We start from the raw sequence: 22,419 nt of genomic DNA on the forward strand, positions 1-22,419 counted from the left end.
CAATATTCCTACACCATTACTATTCCACACTCGCATCAAAATAAAATAATTCCTACGTACATGTAAGATTATTTTATTTTGTTGTAAATGTTTATTTTGTTGTAAGTGTTAGAATAAGAATAGCTTAGAATGTTGGGGTAGGAGATCCGCTCAGATATTAATGATATTATAAATATGAAATCAAATACGGATTATTATTGCTTTCTAAAGTCTCTAAGCGAAGCCGAAATTCAACAAAAAATAAATCAAATACGGATTACTATTGATTTCTAAAGTTGCGAAATTCAACAAAAATTCATGATATTAAATCCACGTGACAATATCTACCTTTCTTCTTCCCGCGCCCTCCTCAGCTGCTCCTCCGGATTTGAAAAAACAGTGAACTGAAAAAAATCCCTAAATGGAAAATCCAGAAGAAAATCAAGTCACTGAGGAGCAGCGGCGACGCGCCGAGGCAAATCGCGCCGCCGCCCTAGCCAAGCGCAAGGCCATCCTCTCCCTCGCCGAACAACCCTCCCATGGCTGGGATCTGTCCAAGTGCCGCAAGCTCTCTCCGGAGACTAGCATCCACGTCGCCAAACCGCCCCTTGCCTCCTGCTCAATCGCACCGCCTGAGATCCTCCACGTGCGGGTGGAAATTTGCGCGCCTGATTCGTTTTCAGTCTCTCCCGTCGCTGCCGAGGGTTTGGCGTTTCCCGGCGAGGATGCTGCTTTTGAGAAGCTCGCGGATTGTTTATCGAATGTGTGTGAACTAGGTCGTTTTTAAATGTCTGGTTTTGGAAATTGTTGCATTGATTGTGTGTTTTTTAGTTTTTTTATTTTTTGTGCTTTTTTTTGCTGGGATTTCGCATAATTGAGCCGGTGGTGTTTTGTTTGTGTTTGATAATATGCCGAAATGCTCAAAATGATAGGGTGGGAATGCGGTTTGTTCTGTTTTGTGGGTAGAATGTGATTTGGATCAGACAGTTTCGAGGGATTTGGTATTTGCCTTTTTGCTGAGATTTCACACAATTGACCCGTTGGTGTTTTGTTTGAAAGTGTGATGACATGAAGATATGCACAAAAATATAGGTTGGAAATGCAGTTTGTTCTGTTTTGTGAGTAGAATATGAAAATTTGGATCAGATAGTCAGTTTCGAGTGATTAGCTTATTGCTTACTATTTTATTCCTGAGGTTTTGCACAATTGAGCTGGTGTGTGTTGTTTGCAAGTGTGATAATATGAAGAAATGCTCCAAAAAGATAGGTTGGAAATGCGGGTTGTCCTGTATTATGAGTAGATTATGGAAATTTGAATCAGATATTCAAATTTCGAGGGATTCGTTTATTGTCTTTTTGCTAAGATTTCTCACTATTATGCTGCTGGCATTTTGTCTGAGAGTGTGATAATATGAAGAAAATGCTCCAAAAAGATAGGTTGGAAGTGCTGTTTTATTTTCTTATGGAACGAATGGGTTGATCAATTCATTGTTTCCATGGCAATGTGTGTATCTGGTTATTCTTAGGAACGTACCTAGAAAATTTGATGTTTGTTTATTTACTTAATGTGGGCTGAAACTTTTATGAGAAAATTAAGCAAACTTTTAGGTTGTTTTCTTAAGGGAAGATGGACTGCATATATTATTCTCCTTAACAGTCTGTTTCAGTCCCTTTATACTCCCTCCGTCCTATAAAAATGGACATTTGGGATGGCACGGAATTAATGCATAACTAGTAAAGTAAGAGAGAGATAGAAAGAGAAAGAATATAGTATTGTTAGTGGAAAATAGGGCCCACCTTATTAGAGAGAAGAAAGTTACCAAAATAGAAGGAGATGTTTTTATGGGACATCCCAAAATGGAAAATATTTTTATTTTTATGGGATGGAGGGAGTATTCATTTTAAATCTTGATAGTGTAAATTGGCAAATTTTTGTACAAATCTCTGTATATTCAGTTGGTGGATCAATATTCTCTATTTGCATTGTGACCAGGTGGCTTTATCACACTACACACAGAACACTGGTGGTGGAAGGGGTAGTGTTTACAGGCTTCATGATTATCACTCGGTTTTGAAGTCCTTAAAGAGTCGCAAGGACATTGTATGTGAAGATATACCTTGGTGTACTTTCAATGTTGTTGAGAAATTCTCGCATTCATTCATTTCCGGAAGATGGACGCCATGCAGGCCTGAGCACTTCCCTGATGAGAAAGTGGATGAGTTGATTTCCGAGCTCCCAAAAGCGTTCTTAAAAGCTTTACTACCTTTTCAAGTTGATGGTGTTCGTTTTGGACTGAGGAGGGGTGGTAGGTGCCTCATTGCAGATGAAATGGGTCTCGGTAAGACTCTCCAGGTACAAATAGTAACTATGCATGTTATAGAATCTTCAATCAAATCCAAGGGATGCCCAGTTTGTGAACTGTTCCTTTTTATTATTTATTTCATTTGAAGGAGGTATGTCGTTTCATATTTTATGAATGTCATGTCAACAGCTGCCAGTAATATGATGAAATAATCCTGTGGTCTCTAGTTAAGTAACCTTTTATTTCCTACCATGTAAATAGCATTAGGACTTCTAAATTTTATCAGGTGGATAGCCCAGTCTCACTGCGTAGAAGTTAGAACTTACTGAAGTTGCTCACCAGAGGTGCCAAAGTCTAACTGGAATAGGATGTGGCTCTGCAAATATGAAAGAAAATCACAGTTTTTGAATAATGAATGTGTAGCGTGCCAGGAAAAAAATGCTGTGATCTGAAGTTGCAAATTTTGCTTCAGCTGATATGACACAATATTGTATCTGCTGAAGTTTCCAAAAACTTTTTTATGAACCTGTCACTGTCCTGTGTGATTAATAAATTCACATCAAATGCTGGTGCTTCTCCCTCTTATCTTCGGTTTAGTAGTTCTCCACCTAACATTCTTTGGTAAATTTTGTCTGGAATGAGGCACCTTCATTTCTACTTAGTGTGAGGGTGCATAATGGAACCTGCTTGAATACATTACCTTAGATCCTAGGATATTCCTATCTTACAAGTCTTTTACTCTTGACCATTGGATGGTATATTAATAGTCTAAAAGAATGATTGATTAATATAAAATGCTTATAGAAAGTGAAAAAATAGAGAAATTGTGTTTCTTTGTTCTCAAGAGTCTCTCAAGGAGGATCTCAAATAGGTCTTGTATATTTTCTTTGTTTTACTTTCCCGTTGGTTTCTGGAAATTGTGCTACTATGAAGTTTTGTTGTACTAATTCCCCCTAAAATCAATGAAGGTAATTAAGGAGAAAAGAAAATTGTTGAACGCGGAACGTACTTGAGTAGTATTAGTTGTTTCTAATCAATATGGAATTCCTTGTTTTATTTGTTTGTTATGGCTAGCTAGTTTCTTTTGTTCATAATATTTATCAAACTACTAAGACCCTTGTTTGCACTAGGCTATTGCAATCGCAGCCTGTTTCAGGAAGGAAGGTTCCATACTGGTTGTTTGCCCTGCTATTTTGCGATATTCATGGGCGGAAGAATTGGAGCGCTGGTTTCCTTTTTGTTTGCCTTCTGATATTCACTTAGGTATACTTCAATATTCACTTATTGCTTGCCACTTTATACCTTCCATGGAGAATCTGGAGATCAATGCAATTAGTTTTCTTTGTAAACTTTTCCCCACACCTCTGAAGATAACAGAAAATGCAGTTTTTTAATACGTTCAGTGACTAACAATTAAGAGGGTTTTATTTTAACCACACCCTACTGCACCGATATATATGGTCAACAAGTATTGCAAATTACTTATAAGTTTAGTGCAGTTACTTGATAGGTTAAGGGCAAGAGTTCTCATATTTCTCACAATTAAAACTTTTTTTTATTAACCACACTCTGTATAGGATATAATTATACCTATAATTATAGTATACTACTTCTCACTGTATACTACAGTTGTTTTAGCTGCTTCTGTTTCTCCTTTCAGTTTTTCGTGGTCCAGACAATCCTGCAAGATTAGCTAAACTTCCAAGAATTGTGGTCATATCATACACCATGCTTCGTCGTTTACGAAGTAGCATGCTGGAACAAGATTGGGTCACCTTGATAGTTGATGAATCGCATCACTTGCGCTGCAGCAAACAATCATCTGAAAAGGATGAGGTACAAACTTGTCGATCACATTATGCTTTCTAATGGATATTGTCACATTGAACTTTTAATTTTGTTAAATTATGGATACTTGCGTGCATAATTTAGTAATCATATAAACATGGGCATTACTCAAACTTTTACTATGTCCTAGATCACTGTATATCTATGAGGTCAAGAAAACTTTAATGTATCTTTTCATTTCATGTCACTCACAAGTTTAGCTTTTATTATACTGGGTCGAAAATTGTCATTTGTCTGGTTAACTGAGACATAAAATTGATGATTATGCTCATCAGTTGGTTTATTCTTCACATTGCCAAGAAAGGTTTTGTCTTTAATTTACTAAATTGACCAGGCTTATACCATTAACCTCTCAAGCCTCAGCTTGAAAAAGGCAAATCATCATACCTATGCATGCACAATCATGAAAGTCATGTGCACAGTCCTCAAAGCGTGCCAGCACTTTCTTGGTCATTGTGGCTAGAAAGGATTTGAGTATCAAAAAGCCTGTAAGGGATTTTAGGTTCTTTCTGGGTATCAAATTGTAAAGAATTGAAGGCTTGTTTTTCCTTTTGTTTTATTTTGTTTTATTTGTTTCAAATGTTGCAGATTGGAGCTGTATCTTTAGCTAGGATAATAGTAATACTTTTTGGGGATGTGTCATCCCTTGTTATAACTCATCCTTTTACAAATAAAATCTGTTTGATCTGGTTACTACCATAGAATAATGTTCAGAAAGAGTATTGTGAGCACGTGTAAATCTTAATACAGTTCTATCTTATCATATTTGCAATAGCATAATTTCAGTGGTTATTTGATCATGCAAATTGTGACCATACATCTGGCTTTTTTTTCCCCCTTAATTCACGCCAAAACTTTTTTGGATGTAGTTAAAGTAGCCCTTCTAAGTTGTGAGCTTTTCTTCAATCATATGAAGTCATTGCCTTATCTACTCTTTAATAAATTATTCTTTTTTTCTCAGCTACAAGTTGTGCTTGATGTGGCTACGAAAGTCAAGCATCTCATTCTTCTCTCTGGAACTCCCTCTCTGTCAAGGTTGTTGAAATCATCTTTTTTCCAGCATCACTAGCAATATTGACTATTAACTTTCCCGTACTGCTTATTTGTCGTTTTGTGTCAGCTGCAAATGCTAATACAGGGTTGCATTTTTTCCTAGGTGATAATAGGCCTTTTGACATTTTTCATCAGATAAATATGTTGTGGTAAGTGATTCGACATTGCACTAGCAGGAGTTGTGATATGCCTTCCTATTTTAATTTGTTAATTGTTATGCACCTCAATTTGATGCAGGCCAGGTTTGCTTGGGAAGGGCAAGTATGACTTTGCGAAAACTTACTGCTCTCTCAAAGAATTTCACGGTCGTCAAGGATCAGTTTTTAAGGTGCCTTTGGGTTGACTCTTCTATGGTTATTACCTAGAACTAAAATGTGTTTAATTTACATAAGCGGGGTGCATCTGCATCTCTAATATGTTCATCCTGCCTGTAATCTCATGTAGCTTATGCAAGTTTCCATTTTTCTTATTATGATCTGTGGTTATTTTTTACCTAAATACCCCACCCCCTGCATCTTTGAAACATTTTGACTTATGAAATGTATTACTATATAACCATCTCTCATTCATAGGATTTCTCTAGGGGAACCCGCTTGGAGGAATTAAATATTCTACTAAAGCAAAGTGTAATGGTGAGGCATTTGCACCTCTATTTCCTTACCCCTTTAAATATGTTAAATATAATTGAAGTTATGTGTCTTAAGCATTCAAGAACTGCAATGTATCTAATTAATGAATCTGGACATTTCACAAAAAATAAATCCTTAAAAGTTGAAAGTTCGACTCTTCCAACACAGTGCACCAGGTAGAAGTGGTCTTTGCTTAGTTCACAACTAAACAGATATGAGGTATATCTTCTGAAATATGACAATAAGTGTTTCTGAAGTAAGAGAGTGATTTTCAGTTGGGCCCACTATATATAGTTCTCTTAAATATATGGATTTGCTTCTGTACTCATAATTACTTAAATTCATTTGTGATGCTGCAGATTAGACGTCTAAAGGAACACGTTTTACTCCAACTACCGCCCAAGCGTCGGCAAATCATAAAATTAGTTTTGAGTAAATCAGATATTAATTCTGCTATGGTAGCTCTAGGGCTTGAAGATGTTGATACTACTGCAGAAAGTGATGCTGAAAATGCACCTATTCCCATGTCCGATGTAGATCCAGGTGTCATTTCATATCTTTTAAATGAATATGCTGGAGTTGAGCAGACTTACCATTAGCAATTAGCATGCAGTAGAGTTATTGATTTTCAAGGAACCTTTGTTGTCATGCACTCATGCTACACCTAAAGGTTCAATATCTATCTTTGACCTCTTTTGGATAAGATGAGCACAGGATTGGGTGAATTTGTTTTGCCCGGAAAAAGATGAAATCTTTGTTAATTTGTCATTACCTGGTGTAGTTGTGGCTTGAGGATATTATGATATCTTTGTTAATTTGTCATTGCCTGGTTAGTTGTGACTTTGAGGATATTTGATGGTTACTATGCAAAATCCTGTGCATGCTCATATCATATTATTTCAAATGGAAATTAAATAGAGAAAACATATGCCTGAAGCCTCTTGTTTGAGGTGCAGTGGCTAATAAAGAGTGAACTTCTTTCTTCTCTTTCCATGCAGATTGTGATATGAAGAAGAAATTGTCAAAAAAGCTATCTGCACTTGGTTTAGCAAAGCTACCTGGATTCTTTGAGTGGCTCTCTTTTCATCCTATTATGTTGGAAAAGGATGGAGATGAAATCAGGCAAGAAAGTTCGAGTTCACACAAAATGATAATATTTGCCTATCATCATAAGGTGCTTGATTATGTACAGGTGAGAAAATCTATTTAGAATGACTATTGTATTTAATCCCCTTTTGTTGTATAGTTTTTTAATTTATGGACACATGTGTTTATATCGAAGTACGGGAAATCATTTAGAAAATACTATATTTCATGTAGGTGTTAGTGTTTCAGTTAACATTGCATTACATAGTCAGGCAGTGCTTCACTGTCTTCTGATACTAAACATGTCTTTATATGTATGTGATCTCTACCTTCTTTTGCTATTGCTCAGGCATTTCTCTGTGAGAAAGCAATGCAGTTTGTTCGTATTGACTGTACTGTAACTGGTGTTGACAGGCAGGCAGCTATTCAGTCATTCCAATCATCAAAAGAGGTTTGTCATCTGTTATTATTTTCATATTCTGTAGAAAATTGATGTTTCTAGTCCTGTTTGTGCTGTTTATATCTTTTCCTGGAATATTCTTTTTCTGGTGTGGCCTAATGATGATGAGATTTGATCCTCCAGGAACTTTATTACTATTCTTTCAGCTGCTTGTGTGTAATGCCACTGTACCTACATTTTATTCTACCTAAAGTCTTCTGTCAAATGATTTTGTATTATGTAGTACTTAGGTCAAATTGCAAAAAAATAACAGAAGTTCATTGTTCAATTTCTTTCAAGGCCCTTACTTGTGCATAACAACTCTTTTGAATTTCACCAGGTTAAAATTGCCTTGATCGGCATCCGTGCTGGAAGCACTGGTCTTAACTTAACATCAGCAGACACTGTTGTGTTCGTGGAATTACCTACGAACCCTGCTGATATTCAACAGGTTCCTTCGTATTTCTGCTTCTTTAAGTTTCTGTTTTGAAGTTACCGATCATCATATACTCCACTTCCTTTATATTGTTTAAGGATTCCACTAGAAGTGTTGTTGAAGCCTGGTAATATGGAGTTATGGTTCCATTGTACAATTTAATTCCTTCGAAGAGGAATCTCAAACTAACTGGGCCATCAATAAATACTAATGTTCCTTTTTCTTGCCAATTTTCCTCTAATATTTGTTTATTCATGAAACATAAAGTACTTCTTGAGGATCATAGAAAAATTGATCCTTTCGGTAGATTGGTGGCATATTCTGCAATTAGGTGTTGCTGTCTTTTCTACTAATTAAGGCTTATTTGTTATTCCGAAAGGTGTGAAATTCAGCTGCAGATTGGGGCCTAGGACCTCAATGGGGCTTAGGCAGTGTTAAGTGGGGAAGCAAAGTGCTATTAAGTGCTGATTGATGATATTTATAATGTTGTTTACATAAAGATGATGAAATGCTAATTGTGTGCATTCTTTAATTGACAGTACCGTTTATGACTGGTCACTAGTTGTGGGTTTATTCTTGCTGATTTTGACCTTTGGATCGATAGTATTTAGGAGCATATTAAAAAATTAGTCTAGCTAGTTCTGTTGAAATATCAACTACATAATCTTATATTGTCTCCACTTTTTAGGGGCTTTGATATCTTCGCCTCTTTTAAAGTTTCTTGATTGATTTATATGTCATTTGTGGTTTCATGTCCTGTTTTGGAACATGGCAAGGTCTTAATTGTCAATGAAGCTTGCAGTTTTGTTTATAATAATAATCTTTACATACTAAGTGATGCTTTTACATTTTTTAAAAATTTGAAGGCTGAAGATCGAGCTCACCGGCATGGACAGAAGAGAGTGGTGAATGTATACATTTTCTGCGCAAAGGTGGCTGTTATAACAGTACTATATAATATATTAGCTGATTATTTTCATGAAATGTTTTCTCTGGAATTTTCTTCTGTGGCACTTATATTGATTGCTTGTCAGGATACTTCAGATGAGTTACAGTGGCAGCAACTTAATAGGAGTTTGCTGCGCGTTTCTTCTACTGTCAATGGGAAGCGTCACGCTACACGTGAGATAGAGGTATATAGCTTCAAGTAGACATTTTTTCAGTACTTCTTTAGATGCATCAGGATATTGTTTATAGACATCTATGCATCAATAGTCCCAATAGATGATGGCATTTAGGTACTCACCTACCAGTAGGTACCCATGTACCTTCTGAATTTTAATCCATTAGCTTTGTGCAATTTATCTCGAGAGATTTATGATAGCTTCTTAAAGATCTTCTATAAAGAATATTCCCTCAAATTCAGTGTTGAAGATTGATTTAATGGTTTTCCGTTTGTGTTTAATTGAGAAGGTTTTAAGAAATAAACAGCTGAACTGACCGGATTGAAGGAGAAAAGACGTCAAAGTGGTTCTGTAAAATGTTTATGTTGCTGTTGGGCTAGAAAAGTTCCAATATTTTTAGATATTCAGATACCCAAAAGAAGACACTTGATGTTCAAATATGACTTCCAAGAGATAGAGAGAAACAGCTGCATATTGGATATACTTGATAATTTGGACACCAACTATTTGCACTCAATATCTGATGCGAGTTTGCCACTATGCAGTGTGATTATTAGCTTCTAATTTCTAGGCAGGAGTCGAATTTTAAGTATTTTTTGTTTCTTCCCAATTTCCTTTCCTTCGACCTATTTTGTTTCAACCTTGAGATTTAGAATTTAATGTTTAGTTATGACACTGTTTCTTCTATTGGGTTCTTATGCTGCTAGGTTGAGGGTGTTTCTTCTCTAGAAAGCGCAAGAAGTACAACTGAGAATAGCAAGCAATCCATCGTATTTCAAAATGCTTGTGTAGAGCATGAACCAGACCTTCCAAAGGCATCATCTGATATGCATGTAGAGCTAGATAACAGTTGTGTTGAACTACATGAAAGTGAAATAGCATTGAATGGAGATGGACGTGTCAACAAAGTTGAATGTGGAGTGAAGGCTGATATCCAGCGAAGCAGTCTTCGCTTTGAGGTAAGTTAATTTGTTTAAACAAATATGTCACTGAAGTCCATGTTTCTGCTTGTGCATGTTGTGGGAAACTGATTACTTGTGACAGAAGCAAGAATTTATAAACATATGTAACAATAATTTATTGAAAACAATGCAATCCAGCAAGCCAGATAGTATGTATGCAGTTGGTTGAAGCAATCATAGAGTACACTGACACAAATGGGTGAGGTTAGTGGAAATCATAAACTGCTGTTGTTGTCTACGATATTGTTGTGATATCTTCTAGCTGTCCATGATGATTTTCTAACTGGACTGGGGCTGGGAATAGGATACATGATTTAGTGGATGTCTTGTCCCATAAATGTACCAGTCTGCTAATTTGTGTATATACATGAGCACCTTGGGACAAAGTTGGATTTGCTTATTTATTTATCTACGATTAGTTGCTACCGCAAAAGTTATGTATTCTATCACAACTCTAAGGAGTTCTTTAATGTGATGTCTTTGTATTGTATTGTATTGTAAATTATAATTTATTCCTTAAGTTCTATGTTCTCAGGTGAGCCAACACACTGGCAGGATCCACTTATACTCATGTACCTCAGAAACACAATGTCGACCGAGCCCACTTTTTAAGAGTTTTCGGCAAGAGGAGGTTGAGTGTCACTCTCTTGCAGACGAAAATGAGAAACCCAGTGGTGAATCAGTTGATGATAATTCAATATACATGGAAGCTCTTATGTCTTTCATCAATGAATGGAAGGAGCTGAGGCCTATTGAGAGGAGGAGATTGATCAATAAACCCTTGCAGCTTCCACTGTCTTGCGAATTATGTTACTTGAATGAAAGTCTTAATCACGAAACCGGGGTTAGTACTTAATAGTTAGCCGATCTTAACCTTTGACTCATGTAATATGCGCTTTTCACATTCAATCATTTAATAACTGAACTATCCAAATCTTGCAAGAAATTTGTTGACCCCAACTCTGCTTATTTATCTAGGGACTACTGAGAGGTGGCAGCAGCAGGCGTAAAACACCTTTAGATGAGATAGGCAATTCCTTACCATCAAATGCTGCTTGGAGAAATGTCAGCCTGTGTAGTGGCCAAGGTCAGAAAACGAAAACGTATACTCAAGCTTGGTCGGACATGGATGAACCACTCTGCAAACTGTGCCAGAATCCTTGCATGTAAATCTTTTAAATTCTCTTTTCCTGGTGATATATGAAGCAACTTATTGATGGCTTCTTCGGTGGCAGGGGAAATGAAGCCAAGTTGCCCCAATTCTTTGAGGATCTTTTCTGTGGTTTGGGCTGCTTTGAAGAATATCGCTCACGAACTAGCAATAGATTCCTTCGTCAGGTTTGAACTCAGATTTCCTACAGATGAACCTGTATATTTGTATCAGGTGTTTCGTTATTCTCATTTTATCGTAATCAACTTGCAGGGCCTTTTCCAAATCGAACATGGCATTTGCACAAACTGCCAACTTGACTGTCATCGACTTGTGAAACACTTGAGAGTTCTGTCAGTTGAGAAGCGGGAAGCATACATTAAAAATGTGGCTCCGAATATTGCAACACACAAGAAAATGTATGTCGTAATCAGATCTAAATGCTTTCAAAAAGTGTTGGTTAAACTCTTATCTCAAGGACAAGCTTGCCTACTCACTTGAAAATAGCAATTTTCTTCGGAATGCACATTTATGCCTTATTCCTTTTTTGTTTGGCATGTTGCAGGCTAGCCAAGCTTGTTCAGGACCCTTCCGAAGGCAATGCTTGGCATGCAGACCATATCATACCCGTGTATAAAGGAGGAGGTGTGTGAGATTCCTACTCCCCCCCCCCCCACCCCCCCCCCACCCCCCCACACACACACAATTAAAAAAATGGCAAATTAACCAAAAAGACCATCAAGTTTGGTCAAATTCTGGTCAATCCCGCAACTTTAAAAAATGCAGACCATATCATACTCGTGGATATATGATGCTTTGCTCTAAAGAATTCCATACTTGAACTTTATAGGCGAGTGCAAGCTGGAAAACCTGAGGACCCTCTGTATTGCTTGTCATGCTGATGTAACCTCTGCACAATGTGCTGAACGGCGTATTGCTCGGAAAAAAGCTAAGAAACAACTCAAAGTGACGATGAGTGACCTCATAAATAGTGAAAATCGGACAGACATACTAAAGGTGCTGTAGTTCTTACTGGAATCTCTGTCTGTCTCTTCCCCCCATCCCCAACCCCACCAAATAGATCGACTAGCTGTTCCTTACTCCATCATGAATCAAATGAAATGCTTATCTGCTGGTTAGCGGTTACTTGAACTCTGAATCTCCCCACCGCAGTTGATACACACTATATTCGGTCAATTTAAACATTCATCTCGCTTCTTGTTTAAACATTCATCTCGCATCAATCAGGTTCAGCAATTTTAAGAAATGCACCATGTGATATCTCTGTCATCAGAAATACTATGTTGCTAAATGTCATCTTAATTCAACACACTCAGTATGCTACATTGATATTTTGGTGAGTATTGTCTAAGTTACGTTGCGTTTGTGCCTTCAGAAATGTGATCAACAGTCCGGAAGTAACATTGTGGATGACGATTTACTAATTGACATTCCCGGGAGTGCATATTCGGGACCAAACATCAACGGGTTGAACGAGCAAAATCAACAACCAGAAGTGGTTGGTCAATCTTCGTCAGAACATATTCTCTGCAGCAGTGGTGATGGCAAAATAGTCGTTCACTGCGAGAAAAGTTGACACTTGACCACTGGAAAATCCATTCGCTTGAGAAAGGCTGTCAAGAATGAGTTCGGGCTTGAGACAGTCTCTTGAAACTACCCTGGCGTTCATCCACTGGAAACAAGAACGGATCGCGTGGAGGGAATATTGTACCATATCGAGTCTCTATCGCTCTTTAGTCATAATTTTCATGACATTACGAGCATAAGATTGCTTAATGTAAATTTCGATGTCTCTCTAGTCTCTAATCATTTGTTTCTCACACGGGAAATTCAAAATGAGTTCTCATTTGCTTCACTTCATTTACAAACTACAGCTCTCAAGATCAAGAATATTTAAGGATGTTTGCTTGAGTATTTTTGGGGATTTGGAAAATGTTATGCTAATGCTCCCTCCGTTCCAAGTAAATCTATTCGTATTTATTTTTGGAACGTCCAAAACTAAATTAGTCAATTCATCTTTCGGCAAAAATAAACTCCTAATCTCTTTTATACTTTTATCGCTCTTCATTTATCTATTCTATTCTCTTTCACGTAATTTCATTATACTTAGATTTCATGTTGAAAATAAATGTACTTTGTATATCAATTAACTTTTTTTTTTAATATCAATTAACTTGGGACAAAAGGAGTAGTAAACATTAGTGTTTGTTTATATATTGAGAAAGAGAGATTATTACCAGATGCCAAATCACACTTTTGAAGAAATTAATTAGAGACGTTTGTGAATATTCTTAAATGTTTTATTGAAGTAGAAAGATTGGAATGAAATTACAGATGATCAAAAAAATTACTATTGCAATAAAAATTGAACTACTAGCTTCTGAAATCTGAATAGAAATAAAATGTTTGTATAATGAATAAAAAAGTGACAAAAAGTCAAAAAGTGACAAATAAGGAGACTTATTTAAGACACTATTGAATAACAAATTCCCCTTCCTTTTATTTACTATTCAAGTCATTTCTGAAACCAGGTAGTATAATATAATTCTCATTTCTCTGTTTTTGGATATAAAAAATCTATCTTTCCTAAGAGACATTAAAGCTGTGTATACTATTATAAATATATTATGTATTCAGACTAGAAAGAAAAGTATTCACCTCAAACTAATTCACCGTTGCTTGTATTAACCTCTGCTGTAAAAAACTCTTCTGCTTTCCCGACGAAGCTTACCGGGAACCTCGAGTGCAGCATCAACGTGGAAGTTTCCGAAGCAGATTGAGCAGCACCCGTCTGCATTTCTTCACTAACCTTCACCAGTTTGCTGTCTCTAATGTTTCTCGACTTCAGACCTCTCGTGTTAACACCACCACCGCCTCTCTGGGGAACGAGACGAGCATTTCTTGGATTGCTCCGGTTGGATTTCTGAGATGTGTCAGCTTGAGCTTTTCTTTCAACACCGGTCCGACTCAGAAGTTCACCAGCATCCTCGGCTGACAACGGGCCACACTGGTTTGAATTGCTTTTGCACGACTTGAGTGACGGGAGGAGCATGTCCATACTGAGCTCCTGCTGAATAACGGCCTTGTTCTGTTCACATCCGTATGAGGCAGCTACTAATGTGCCGGCTAAAGCAGGCATCAGCTCCGGATCGCTGAAGAACACGAAGGGCAAATCGCAAACCTGTTGATTACGAAGCGTAGTTAGACTCTCCGACGTTAAATCAGAGGTAATGTTTGAGATGTCAAGCAAGTCGATTCCTCACCTTGTGAAGAATCGTAGGACTCTTTCCCCAGCGTAGGACGGCTTGATTTTCGGAGTGGAATAACGCAAAATAACCAAGAAGTGCCAAAGATTCCAGCAAGAGGGTTCCAATCTGCTAATTCCAGTATACAACAGTTTTCTTTAAGAAAATCAATAGATATTAAGTACTCCTTTATTCCCAAGTTAATTGAGTCGTATTCCTTTACGGGATGTCCTGAGTTAAACAAGTCATTTCTTTTTTTTTTTTTGCAAAAATCAACTCTTTTGGCCTCTTCACTCATCTGCTTTATTCTATATCCACTATATTCACCAAATAAAACTTTCTTAAATCCCGTGCAGAAAAGAAACGGCTCACTTAACATAGGACAGAATGAGTAATAGATTAATACAAAGTTATATTATTACCCCTCAACTGAGTATTTATGAAAGATAGTAATACATTAACATCAAATGAAATTATAATAGCATTTAGATTGGCTTCCAATTCAAGAAAACAAAAAGGAAAATGTACAATTACCTTATCATTGGCGACTCCCCAGTTGCTTGTGCAATGAGAAAGAATAAAACTCATCAAGTGAAAGAACTCCATTTTAAGATCTGGTTGAGCCTGAAATATATTTCGGAGGAGAAAATCAACTTTGGACTGAAAAAATGGAGGAAGGGGGTTGGGGTGGACTTCGGAGTTGGGACTTACCAGCATTTTCTGGATGAAAGATATATCTATCAGAGCCAGATTGTTCAAGACCTTCAGAACTCCAGTCGCTACTTCCTCAAAATTAGATGGAAGCACGTACGAGCTCTGAAAATGGTTCAAAAAATTATTCATGACGAAACAGTGCTTGAGGCTTTAGCACGTTCACTCACACACACAACAAGTAAGATATACTATCTACATAAAGAGCAGAACCTAAAAATTAAGTTCAAATTCGCTAATATTCATAATCGAATTAAAGCTGGATTCTTCCATTGCTGAGCATGATTTCAAATATTCAGATCGAATTACTAACAGCTCACAACAAACAAGAAAAAAATACGGTGCATAATAAGATTATTGTGTGGAAATGTTGACGTTCACCAACCTGTTCAGGAGATAATCGGTTATTTCCCTGCAATAGCACTGCTGTTAACATGGAAGGAAGACATACTAAGCCAGTCTCGGACATTGCCGCAAGAAGAAACACAGCAGGCTGCTTTGCTTCGGGGCCGTTTCTATTTTTTAGCTCAGCACTGTTACCTACACATTTATTGCTGTCCTCACACTGATACTTATCTACCAGAGGTCCAGCTGAATCATCCATGGCATCTTTAGAAGCAACGCGATCAACATCAAGAGAGGTATCACATTCAGGAACTTGACTATCGGTCACCTCAATATTTGAACATCCATCTTTTTTACCCTCTGGCACATCCAGAGAATCTGCCGGTAAATCGCCAGTTGGCAAAGAGGGTGTGACATCCATACTAGATTCATGTTGTAAATCAGCTGGCCCAGAAAATTCTCTCTCCCCGAGTTTATTTCCTTGCATTATATCATTTGGAAAAGAATCCCAGTCTATCGAGTATGACCCTTTGAATTTTGAAGTCAGAACTGTCAATAAATTAATACCTAGGAGAATAGATGAAGGGAAAGGAGAACCTTCCACCTGAGGTCTATCATAAAGCGCAAAAAGATCTCTTAACCGGTGAATAATTTGGTATGCAATAACAAGCTCTATCAAACCATCCTGCATCTGCAGTTGGTACTCGTTACAGCTAACATGATCAACAATTGCTGCAATAGTCCACAGGAAACCATCCACAATTTCAGAAATTGACTCCAAATTTCCATTCAACACTTTACTTGACACGATATTAGTTGGACCAGGAAGATTTGATGATGCCGCCATCTTGATATAGTTCTCAAGGGCGGTTGCCAACATTGGAATAAGTGGGGGCAAAAGATTCTGGACAAGAAAATAGCATTTGTTTGCCGGCGTTGCCAGCACTACCTTCAAAAGCCTTAAAAGATATATAGTAACCTGGCAAGCTTCGGGTTTGGACGTGTGAGAAGCAGGAAGGGCGGAAGCAATAAAATCAAGCAGGCCGGCTTGTCGAGAAGCCTGCAATTCAGCATCCTTTCCCTCCAGATACTATAATTGAAAACCAAAAAGGGAATACAAGTGTGTCAAGGACTCAAGAGTAATTGATAACTACATAATAAAGAAACACATAAATCAGGAAAAAATAGTCAACTAAGTACTTCGAGTGAGAGTCAATACCTTGATAATTTCAGCAGTTATCAGTCCAAAATTAGCAGCACCATCTTTTCTTGCTTGGCGAAGCTTTTGCAAATCCTGAAGCCACCTACCGACTTTTCTCCTTGCAGTTCCAACAGCAGTCCTATAACCAAGACTACAACTTTCAAGTGCAGCTGAAGGCTCGGGAAATTCATGTTTTAGAGACATTAGCCTTTGACGTATTTTTTTAATTCTCTTCTTTAGCGAGTGTTGCAACGCCTCACCATTTACAATACTAGTACCAGATGGGAAACTACTATCATTGGTAAGATTATCATCTCCATTGCTGTAAGCAGCTGACCGAACTTGGGCTTGGCCTTCTTTACTTGCAAACCGTCTCAGTAAAGGCGAAGACTGGTCCCTAAAATCCATAGATGCTCTTTCTCGAATTTGTTCTAGATAAAATTTCCGCCTCTGTTCGCTTTCACTGAGTCTTTCAGCTAATTTCTGAGCCAAGAGTTCAGCTTCCTCCTGCCGCGCTTTGGCTCGGATCTCTTTCCTCCTCATGTGTTCTATAGCCTTGGCTTCACGAGCAGCGCTTGAGGCTTTCCTCTCTTCTTCCCTTCTAACTTGAGCCTCTTCCTTTCTTCGCTGAGTTTCTGCAAGGCGCTGCAACTTCTCAGCTTCGATGATCCTTTTACGTTCCAAAACAGCCTCTTCCCTGGCCATGTCCTCTTTCTGTTTAGTTTTTATTACCTGAAGCTTCTCTGCTCTCCTCAACTCGGAATCATGAAGCTTCTTGCGCAATATGTGCTTTTTATTCTCTTCATTCAGTGAGGTGATAAAACGTACCTCATTAACTTTACTGGTCTCATCGCCAGCTCTTCTCACAACCTGAGCTATATAAGCTTCATGTCTGGATTCACTACGTTGATGGCGAGCATACATTGACTCTCGCAACTTATTGCTGCGCACAGTTTGCCATTCACTTACACGGCTCAGTTTCTCCGATGTACGTTGAAGCCTTTGCACTCTCTCGTGCTCAAGTTGAGCTCTGATTCTGGTGGCACGAGCATGTTTCTCTTCAGCATCTTTTTTTAGATCAAGAGCAGATTTTTTCTTTTTCTCAGGAGACATAAGTTTATCATGCAGAACACGAACCCGCTCAGTGCTTTTCCTGCTTAAGCCAGGTGAATATGAGAAGCGGGAAGACACACGATGTGGGATCGCAAGTATGTCCTCCCAATTTCTCTTCTCTTTCCAAGCATCCATGGACTTCCCTGAAAATCCATTTCTCTTCTCCCTTTCTCTTTCAGGAACAGGTCTTCTCAACGGATCAGCCAACTTCATATTTTTCTCAGCAGTGTTGTTCTCTGTTGGAGTTTTGCTCTTTCCATTAACGTAGGGAATAGAACCTTCTTTTTGATGTAATTTCAATGCCCCAGAACCTGGCTTTGAATCGTGGTTTTTCTTTTCTTTATTTAGATGCTGAGCTGTAACTGATACACCAGTCATGTTGTCGGCCACCTTCACTGTTGATTCTTTAGAGCCACTCACCAAATCATCTTTTTTAATGTACTTCTCCAAGTCCACAATATCCCTTGTTCCTAAGTTACAACTCTGACAATCAGACCCCGGATTCATAGAGTTGTGGGAACGTTCACTTGTTCTCTCTCGCTGTATTTTGCGGAAAGCTTCAAGAGATGAAGACAAAATTTCTGCCCTGTGTGGTGAAGTAGTCATTCGACGGACCTGTCATCAGATAAAACAAATATATACTAAGAAGTCTGCAGAAATTGATGTCAATGAAATTGAAGAGTTAGACAAACCCTATGGGAATGAACACATAGATTCATCATATTTTAAACACTTTTATAAGCATCATTGTCAGTTATAAAATCTCGTATGACATAAATATATTCCACAAGAACTATAAAATGAAATTACAAGAGTACTAATACTATCATTGCTTTGTTTGAGAATCTAATAGACTACATATTTCTCTAACCAATTTATTCATTGTTTGTTGCTCAATTACTAGCGTTATGAGTAAATGCATTCAAACAAAAGAAGGGGAAACCTAAATGACACGAATTGAAAAGAGCACGAATGCTAACCTCCCATGAGAGGGCATGTGGTCTGCGATGATCGGACTGCAAAACCAATGGACTCCCATCAGCCCCATGAGACGAGGATCTTTTTGATTTCTCAAAAGTTTCTACTCTGCTATTTAATTCTCTAAAGTCTAATGCAGCTTCTTCAAGAACAAGACTAGCTTCTTTCATTTGCTCAAGATCGCATTCAAGTTCACAGAGAAGATAGAGCTCATCTACAGCCCTATTGAGGTTTTCAAAGAGAAAGCACCAAAGACGTTCTCTGAATCTTTCTTTGCTTTCACCCACCTCGACTGAAGCAACAGCATCTGCATTCTGGGCATCTAGAAGACCATCAGAGTTTGCTTCACTTTTTTTATTGCTCGATTCTTCAATTGGAACTGCCAATATAGATTCTTCACTTTTAGCTTCATCAATTGTCCGACTACTTGTAGCCGAATCCAAAAGATGCGCAACTGAAACATTAGCTGATTTGGCCCTTTCTGTCTCTTTGTTGTCTCTGCAGGCACCGTTTTCTCCAGATGAACTGCAGGGCACCTCATTATCTGGCTTGACATGCTCGTGTTCGAAATTAGAGCCCGAAATAGAAGTACTCTGACCAACTATTCTCTCACTAGTAATTTGATCTTTAACGTCTTCTGAAGATACTTCATTCACCTCCTTATCAGTTTCTTCAACAGATACAGTCCTCAGAGATGAAGAATGGGGTTCTGGAAGACAATGATCCCTATCAGATTTCGTCTCATCGGGATCAACTGGAACGATGCAGGGAAGACACTCAGAAGTATCATCAACCTTCACAGAGACCAAATTGCTATTTTTGACTCCCACAGACTCAAATTCAGCTCCGGAAGCTTTTCCGTAGTGTTTGAGAGTTCTCTCATCCAAATCCCCCCATTTTATTTGTGGAAGGACATTATCTTTGTGGGTACTTCCTTGACTGACGACTACTTTATGACTAGGATCTGCATTACTTTTAGCGGCCAAATGAGAAGAACCTAAATCTTCATTGCTTTGACTGACAACACGTTTGTCAAGGTAATGATTAATTGCCACATTCCCATTAGAACTCGAGGTGTGTTTGGTAGCATTAACGCTGTCACCATCAAGGCAACGTTGAACTGCCCCATCATCAGTAGAGATAGAAGCGGGCTCTGTAGCCTTGCTGCTGTCACGCTCACGATCACGCACAGCACAATCTTTACCTTTATTATCTCTTTGGTTCGTTGCACTTGAGCTACTCTCCGATTTTTTAGCAATTGATATTTGATTATTTGGCTTGCTAAACCTCTGTTTTCCAGACAGCCCTTCAACCCAACCATGTAATGAGAACTTCAAATTGCTTCTGTGTTTCTGAAAAATAAAATGATCACCTCAATCGAAAGATAAAAATGGAAATCATATCCTAGTTTCCTACCCATGGCCATTACCCCGAAAGTAACTTAAAGGTCCTTAAATGCTTACCAGAAAATATAGAAAAAGGAAATGTCACGAACTTTGTAGTTCTATCCCAAAACCATGTGGTCGGATAGTACACATAATCCAAAGTTCGAGCAACATAACCAAAGAGAAAAACAATCCATACATCACAAACAGGCAACGGATTATGCTTTTCGGCATTACCACTTCAGCAGCTCTATGAAATGGAGCATCAATCAACTACTACTACACTAATAAACATCGAAACACATTAACCACCAAGAAAATGCCTGCCCACATATATAATTCAAAAGAGACAGTTAAATTCAATTTCCATCCATATCATATGAAAACACAATTCATTATTCAAGGTCATCAACGATTACAACATAGAAAGCATAGATATAAGCGGGTTCGGACAAGGGGAATCATCAACTTTTCGACCTTTTCAAACCATGCCCATAAAATATTTTGAGAATCAAATGTCATGAACTTTCTAGTTCCATCCCACAACCACGTAGCCGGATAACGCTCATAATACAAAGCTCGAGCAACATAACAGATCCATCATCAGCATTACCACTCCAACAGCTCTATGAAATGAAGCATCAAACAACCACTACACTAAAAATTCATTCTTTTTCACTAAAAAACAACATTTAAACACATTAATCACCAAAAAATTCCTGCCCAAACACACAAATGATTAGAGACGATTAAATTCAATTTTCATCCATACCATATCAAAACACAATTCATCACTCAACCCCCAAAATAAACCAAAAAAACAAACCTTTTTCACTTGCATCCATCCAGAAGCCTGATCATCCCCACCATCAGTCCTCTCCATCAAAAACCTCAACACCCAAATTCTTTCCTCTCTTTCCACAAATCAAATTTTCAATCCCACATAAATTTTCCTTTTCAACATCAAAACACTGTGAAACAAACGCATCTGCGCCGATTCTGCCGAATAAATGAGATTGATGGCTCAGTAATTAAGATTTCAAACTACAATTAGAAAGTAGATACTGATGAATTGATGGTCCCGGGCGAAAACGCCTCAGAAATGGCTGCTAAATTCGGATAGAAAAGCAGTGTTTTTGTGCTGATTAAAGGTGAAAAATTTCAAGAAAATGTGGAGCAGATTTGTCAGTAAAGAGCTGTGTATTCACAATTTTTTTCCTCAAACAAGAAAAGAAAAGATTTTGGGCGAGAGCCGAAAAGAATGATCATGGAATATTGACAGCAATTTAAGAATTATTAAAGCTTGATAGAGATATAATAAACCATCAAATGATATTTTATTTGCAAAGGGCAAATTAGTCATTAAAAATTAGTAGTGTTAAATTTTGGCATTTTCACATTTTTAGAAATTTCTTCACAAAATATATTTTGAGTAAAAAAAATTTAATCATTTTTCTTAACAAATTAGCTAATAACTTAACAATGTCATCAATTTGAAATACGTATATCAAATTAACATGCAATAACGTTATAAACTAAAATTCAAGTACTATTGAGTTATAAAAACAAGTATTTTTAAGAAAACATTATATAGTTTCAATTTTAAATAAGCTTGATAGAAGCTATAATATTTAAAGTACGAGGTTATGACTAATACAATACATAAATTATACTAGTGGGTTCAAAAAGTAGTACTCATCACTTGATTTTAATTTTTCAGATTCGAGTCAGATATGTTTTTTTCAAAAACTATTTTACAAGCTTATGAGATAATACTCATATATCAGTTATATTATAGGGGGAGTGTTATATTGTTAATTCAATGTTTAATTGCTAACTATAACTTAATAATAGCCATTAGATATTCAAATTAAAGGCTTAGATCACCAACTACCAAATGTCAATACGATCAATAAAAAACGTCAATAAGGTCATATGATTAATTCCAAAAAATATCAATAGGGGTATTAATGTCAAGTTAGTTATAACTAACTTTTAAAAGAAATCCCAAAACTTTAAATTCATATAACATATATCAAATTAAAGATAATTTTATAAGGATTTCAACGATATACTACGTGCATATGTTCCGACGTCAAAATTTGTAAAAAAAATCTAAATTTTTTGTATTGATGTACACAGGTTAATGTCAATGCAGTTAAGATAATATGTCAATATAAAGCATATACAATGTCAACCCTAAATTGTGTTGACATTCTCAAAGCATTGTGTTGATATTTTCGAAACACTATATTGACATTTTCATCCAAAACCTTAATTTGGAGTTTTTTTATATCTTTTTCGATTTAATTAATAAAAACGAAAATTACACGTGACAAATTGTAGACCACACGTTTTCTAAAATCATATGGCTTTAAATTAGTTGTAGTTAGCAATTAAATGATAAGTTAG

The 22,419-nt window shown here is 37.2% G+C and overlaps 2 protein-coding genes across 4 annotated transcripts; one reads left to right on the plus strand and one right to left on the minus strand.

Moving 5' to 3' along the window:
• Positions 1-314: 314 nt before the first annotated feature.
• Positions 315-12,931, plus strand: LOC125211048 (SNF2 domain-containing protein / helicase domain-containing protein / HNH endonuclease domain-containing protein). Of its 3 annotated transcripts, none has more exons than XM_089066820.1 (23): positions 612-755; positions 1,972-2,079; positions 2,166-2,331; positions 3,412-3,544; positions 3,942-4,117; positions 5,091-5,164; positions 5,296-5,331; positions 5,420-5,510; positions 5,755-5,814; positions 6,171-6,354; positions 6,810-7,003; positions 7,247-7,348; positions 7,677-7,787; positions 8,639-8,704; positions 8,807-8,905; positions 9,604-9,855; positions 10,394-10,702; positions 10,837-11,024; positions 11,094-11,196; positions 11,282-11,427; positions 11,574-11,653; positions 11,859-12,025; positions 12,405-12,931. In XM_089066820.1, exons 3-23 carry the CDS (start codon positions 2,308-2,310, stop codon positions 12,603-12,605), a joined length of 2,796 nt encoding a protein of 931 aa, XP_088922946.1. In that variant the 5' UTR covers positions 612-755; positions 1,972-2,079; positions 2,166-2,307; the 3' UTR covers positions 12,606-12,931. The 3 variants fall into 3 exon arrangements, with proteins under 3 accessions (XP_047966682.1, XP_088922946.1, XP_047966684.1); XM_048110727.2 differs by having other exon boundaries at positions 2,166-2,317; XM_048110725.2 differs by having other exon boundaries at positions 315-742; positions 1,972-2,331.
• A 573-nt stretch (positions 12,932-13,504) lies between these two features.
• On the minus strand, positions 13,505-21,290 carry LOC125213416 (uncharacterized). The gene is made up of 8 exons (XM_048113952.2): positions 20,834-21,290; positions 18,625-19,974; positions 16,550-18,259; positions 15,371-16,420; positions 14,986-15,090; positions 14,809-14,898; positions 14,293-14,403; positions 13,505-14,210 (listed from the first exon to the last, which is right to left on the minus strand). Exons 1-8 carry the CDS (start codon positions 20,888-20,890, stop codon positions 13,689-13,691), a joined length of 4,995 nt encoding a protein of 1,664 aa, XP_047969909.1. The 5' UTR covers positions 20,891-21,290; the 3' UTR covers positions 13,505-13,688.
• Between the last annotated feature and the right edge of the window lie 1,129 nt (positions 21,291-22,419).

Source organism: Salvia hispanica, chromosome 3 (genome assembly GCF_029641045.1).
Source record: "Salvia hispanica isolate PSC_SH4W2 chromosome 3, Shi_PSC_v1, whole genome shotgun sequence".
Classification (NCBI taxonomy): Eukaryota; Viridiplantae; Streptophyta; class Magnoliopsida; order Lamiales; family Lamiaceae; genus Salvia; species Salvia hispanica.

What these genes read in the sequence shown, in the direction of transcription:
- LOC125213416 (XM_048113952.2), bottom strand. Translation starts at nt 20,890, where the DNA reads ATGGAGAGGACTGATGGTGGGGATGATCAGGCTTCTGGATGGATGCAA. An exon ending in TAACTGCTGAAATTATCAAG is followed by an intron (nt 16,421 to 16,549) that starts GTATTGACTCTC and finishes TTTCAATTATAG; the next exon opens with TATCTGGAGGGAAAGGATGC. An exon ending in GTCCTACGATTCTTCACAAG is followed by an intron (nt 14,211 to 14,292) that starts GTGAGGAATCGA and finishes CGTAATCAACAG; the next exon opens with GTTTGCGATTTGCCCTTCGT.
- LOC125211048 (XM_048110725.2), top strand. Translation starts at nt 401, where the DNA reads ATGGAAAATCCAGAAGAAAATCAAGTCACTGAGGAGCAGCGGCGACGC. An exon ending in GTCTCGGTAAGACTCTCCAG is followed by an intron (nt 2,332 to 3,411) that starts GTACAAATAGTA and finishes TGTTTGCACTAG; the next exon opens with GCTATTGCAATCGCAGCCTG. An exon ending in AATCATCTGAAAAGGATGAG is followed by an intron (nt 4,118 to 5,090) that starts GTACAAACTTGT and finishes TTTTTTTCTCAG; the next exon opens with CTACAAGTTGTGCTTGATGT.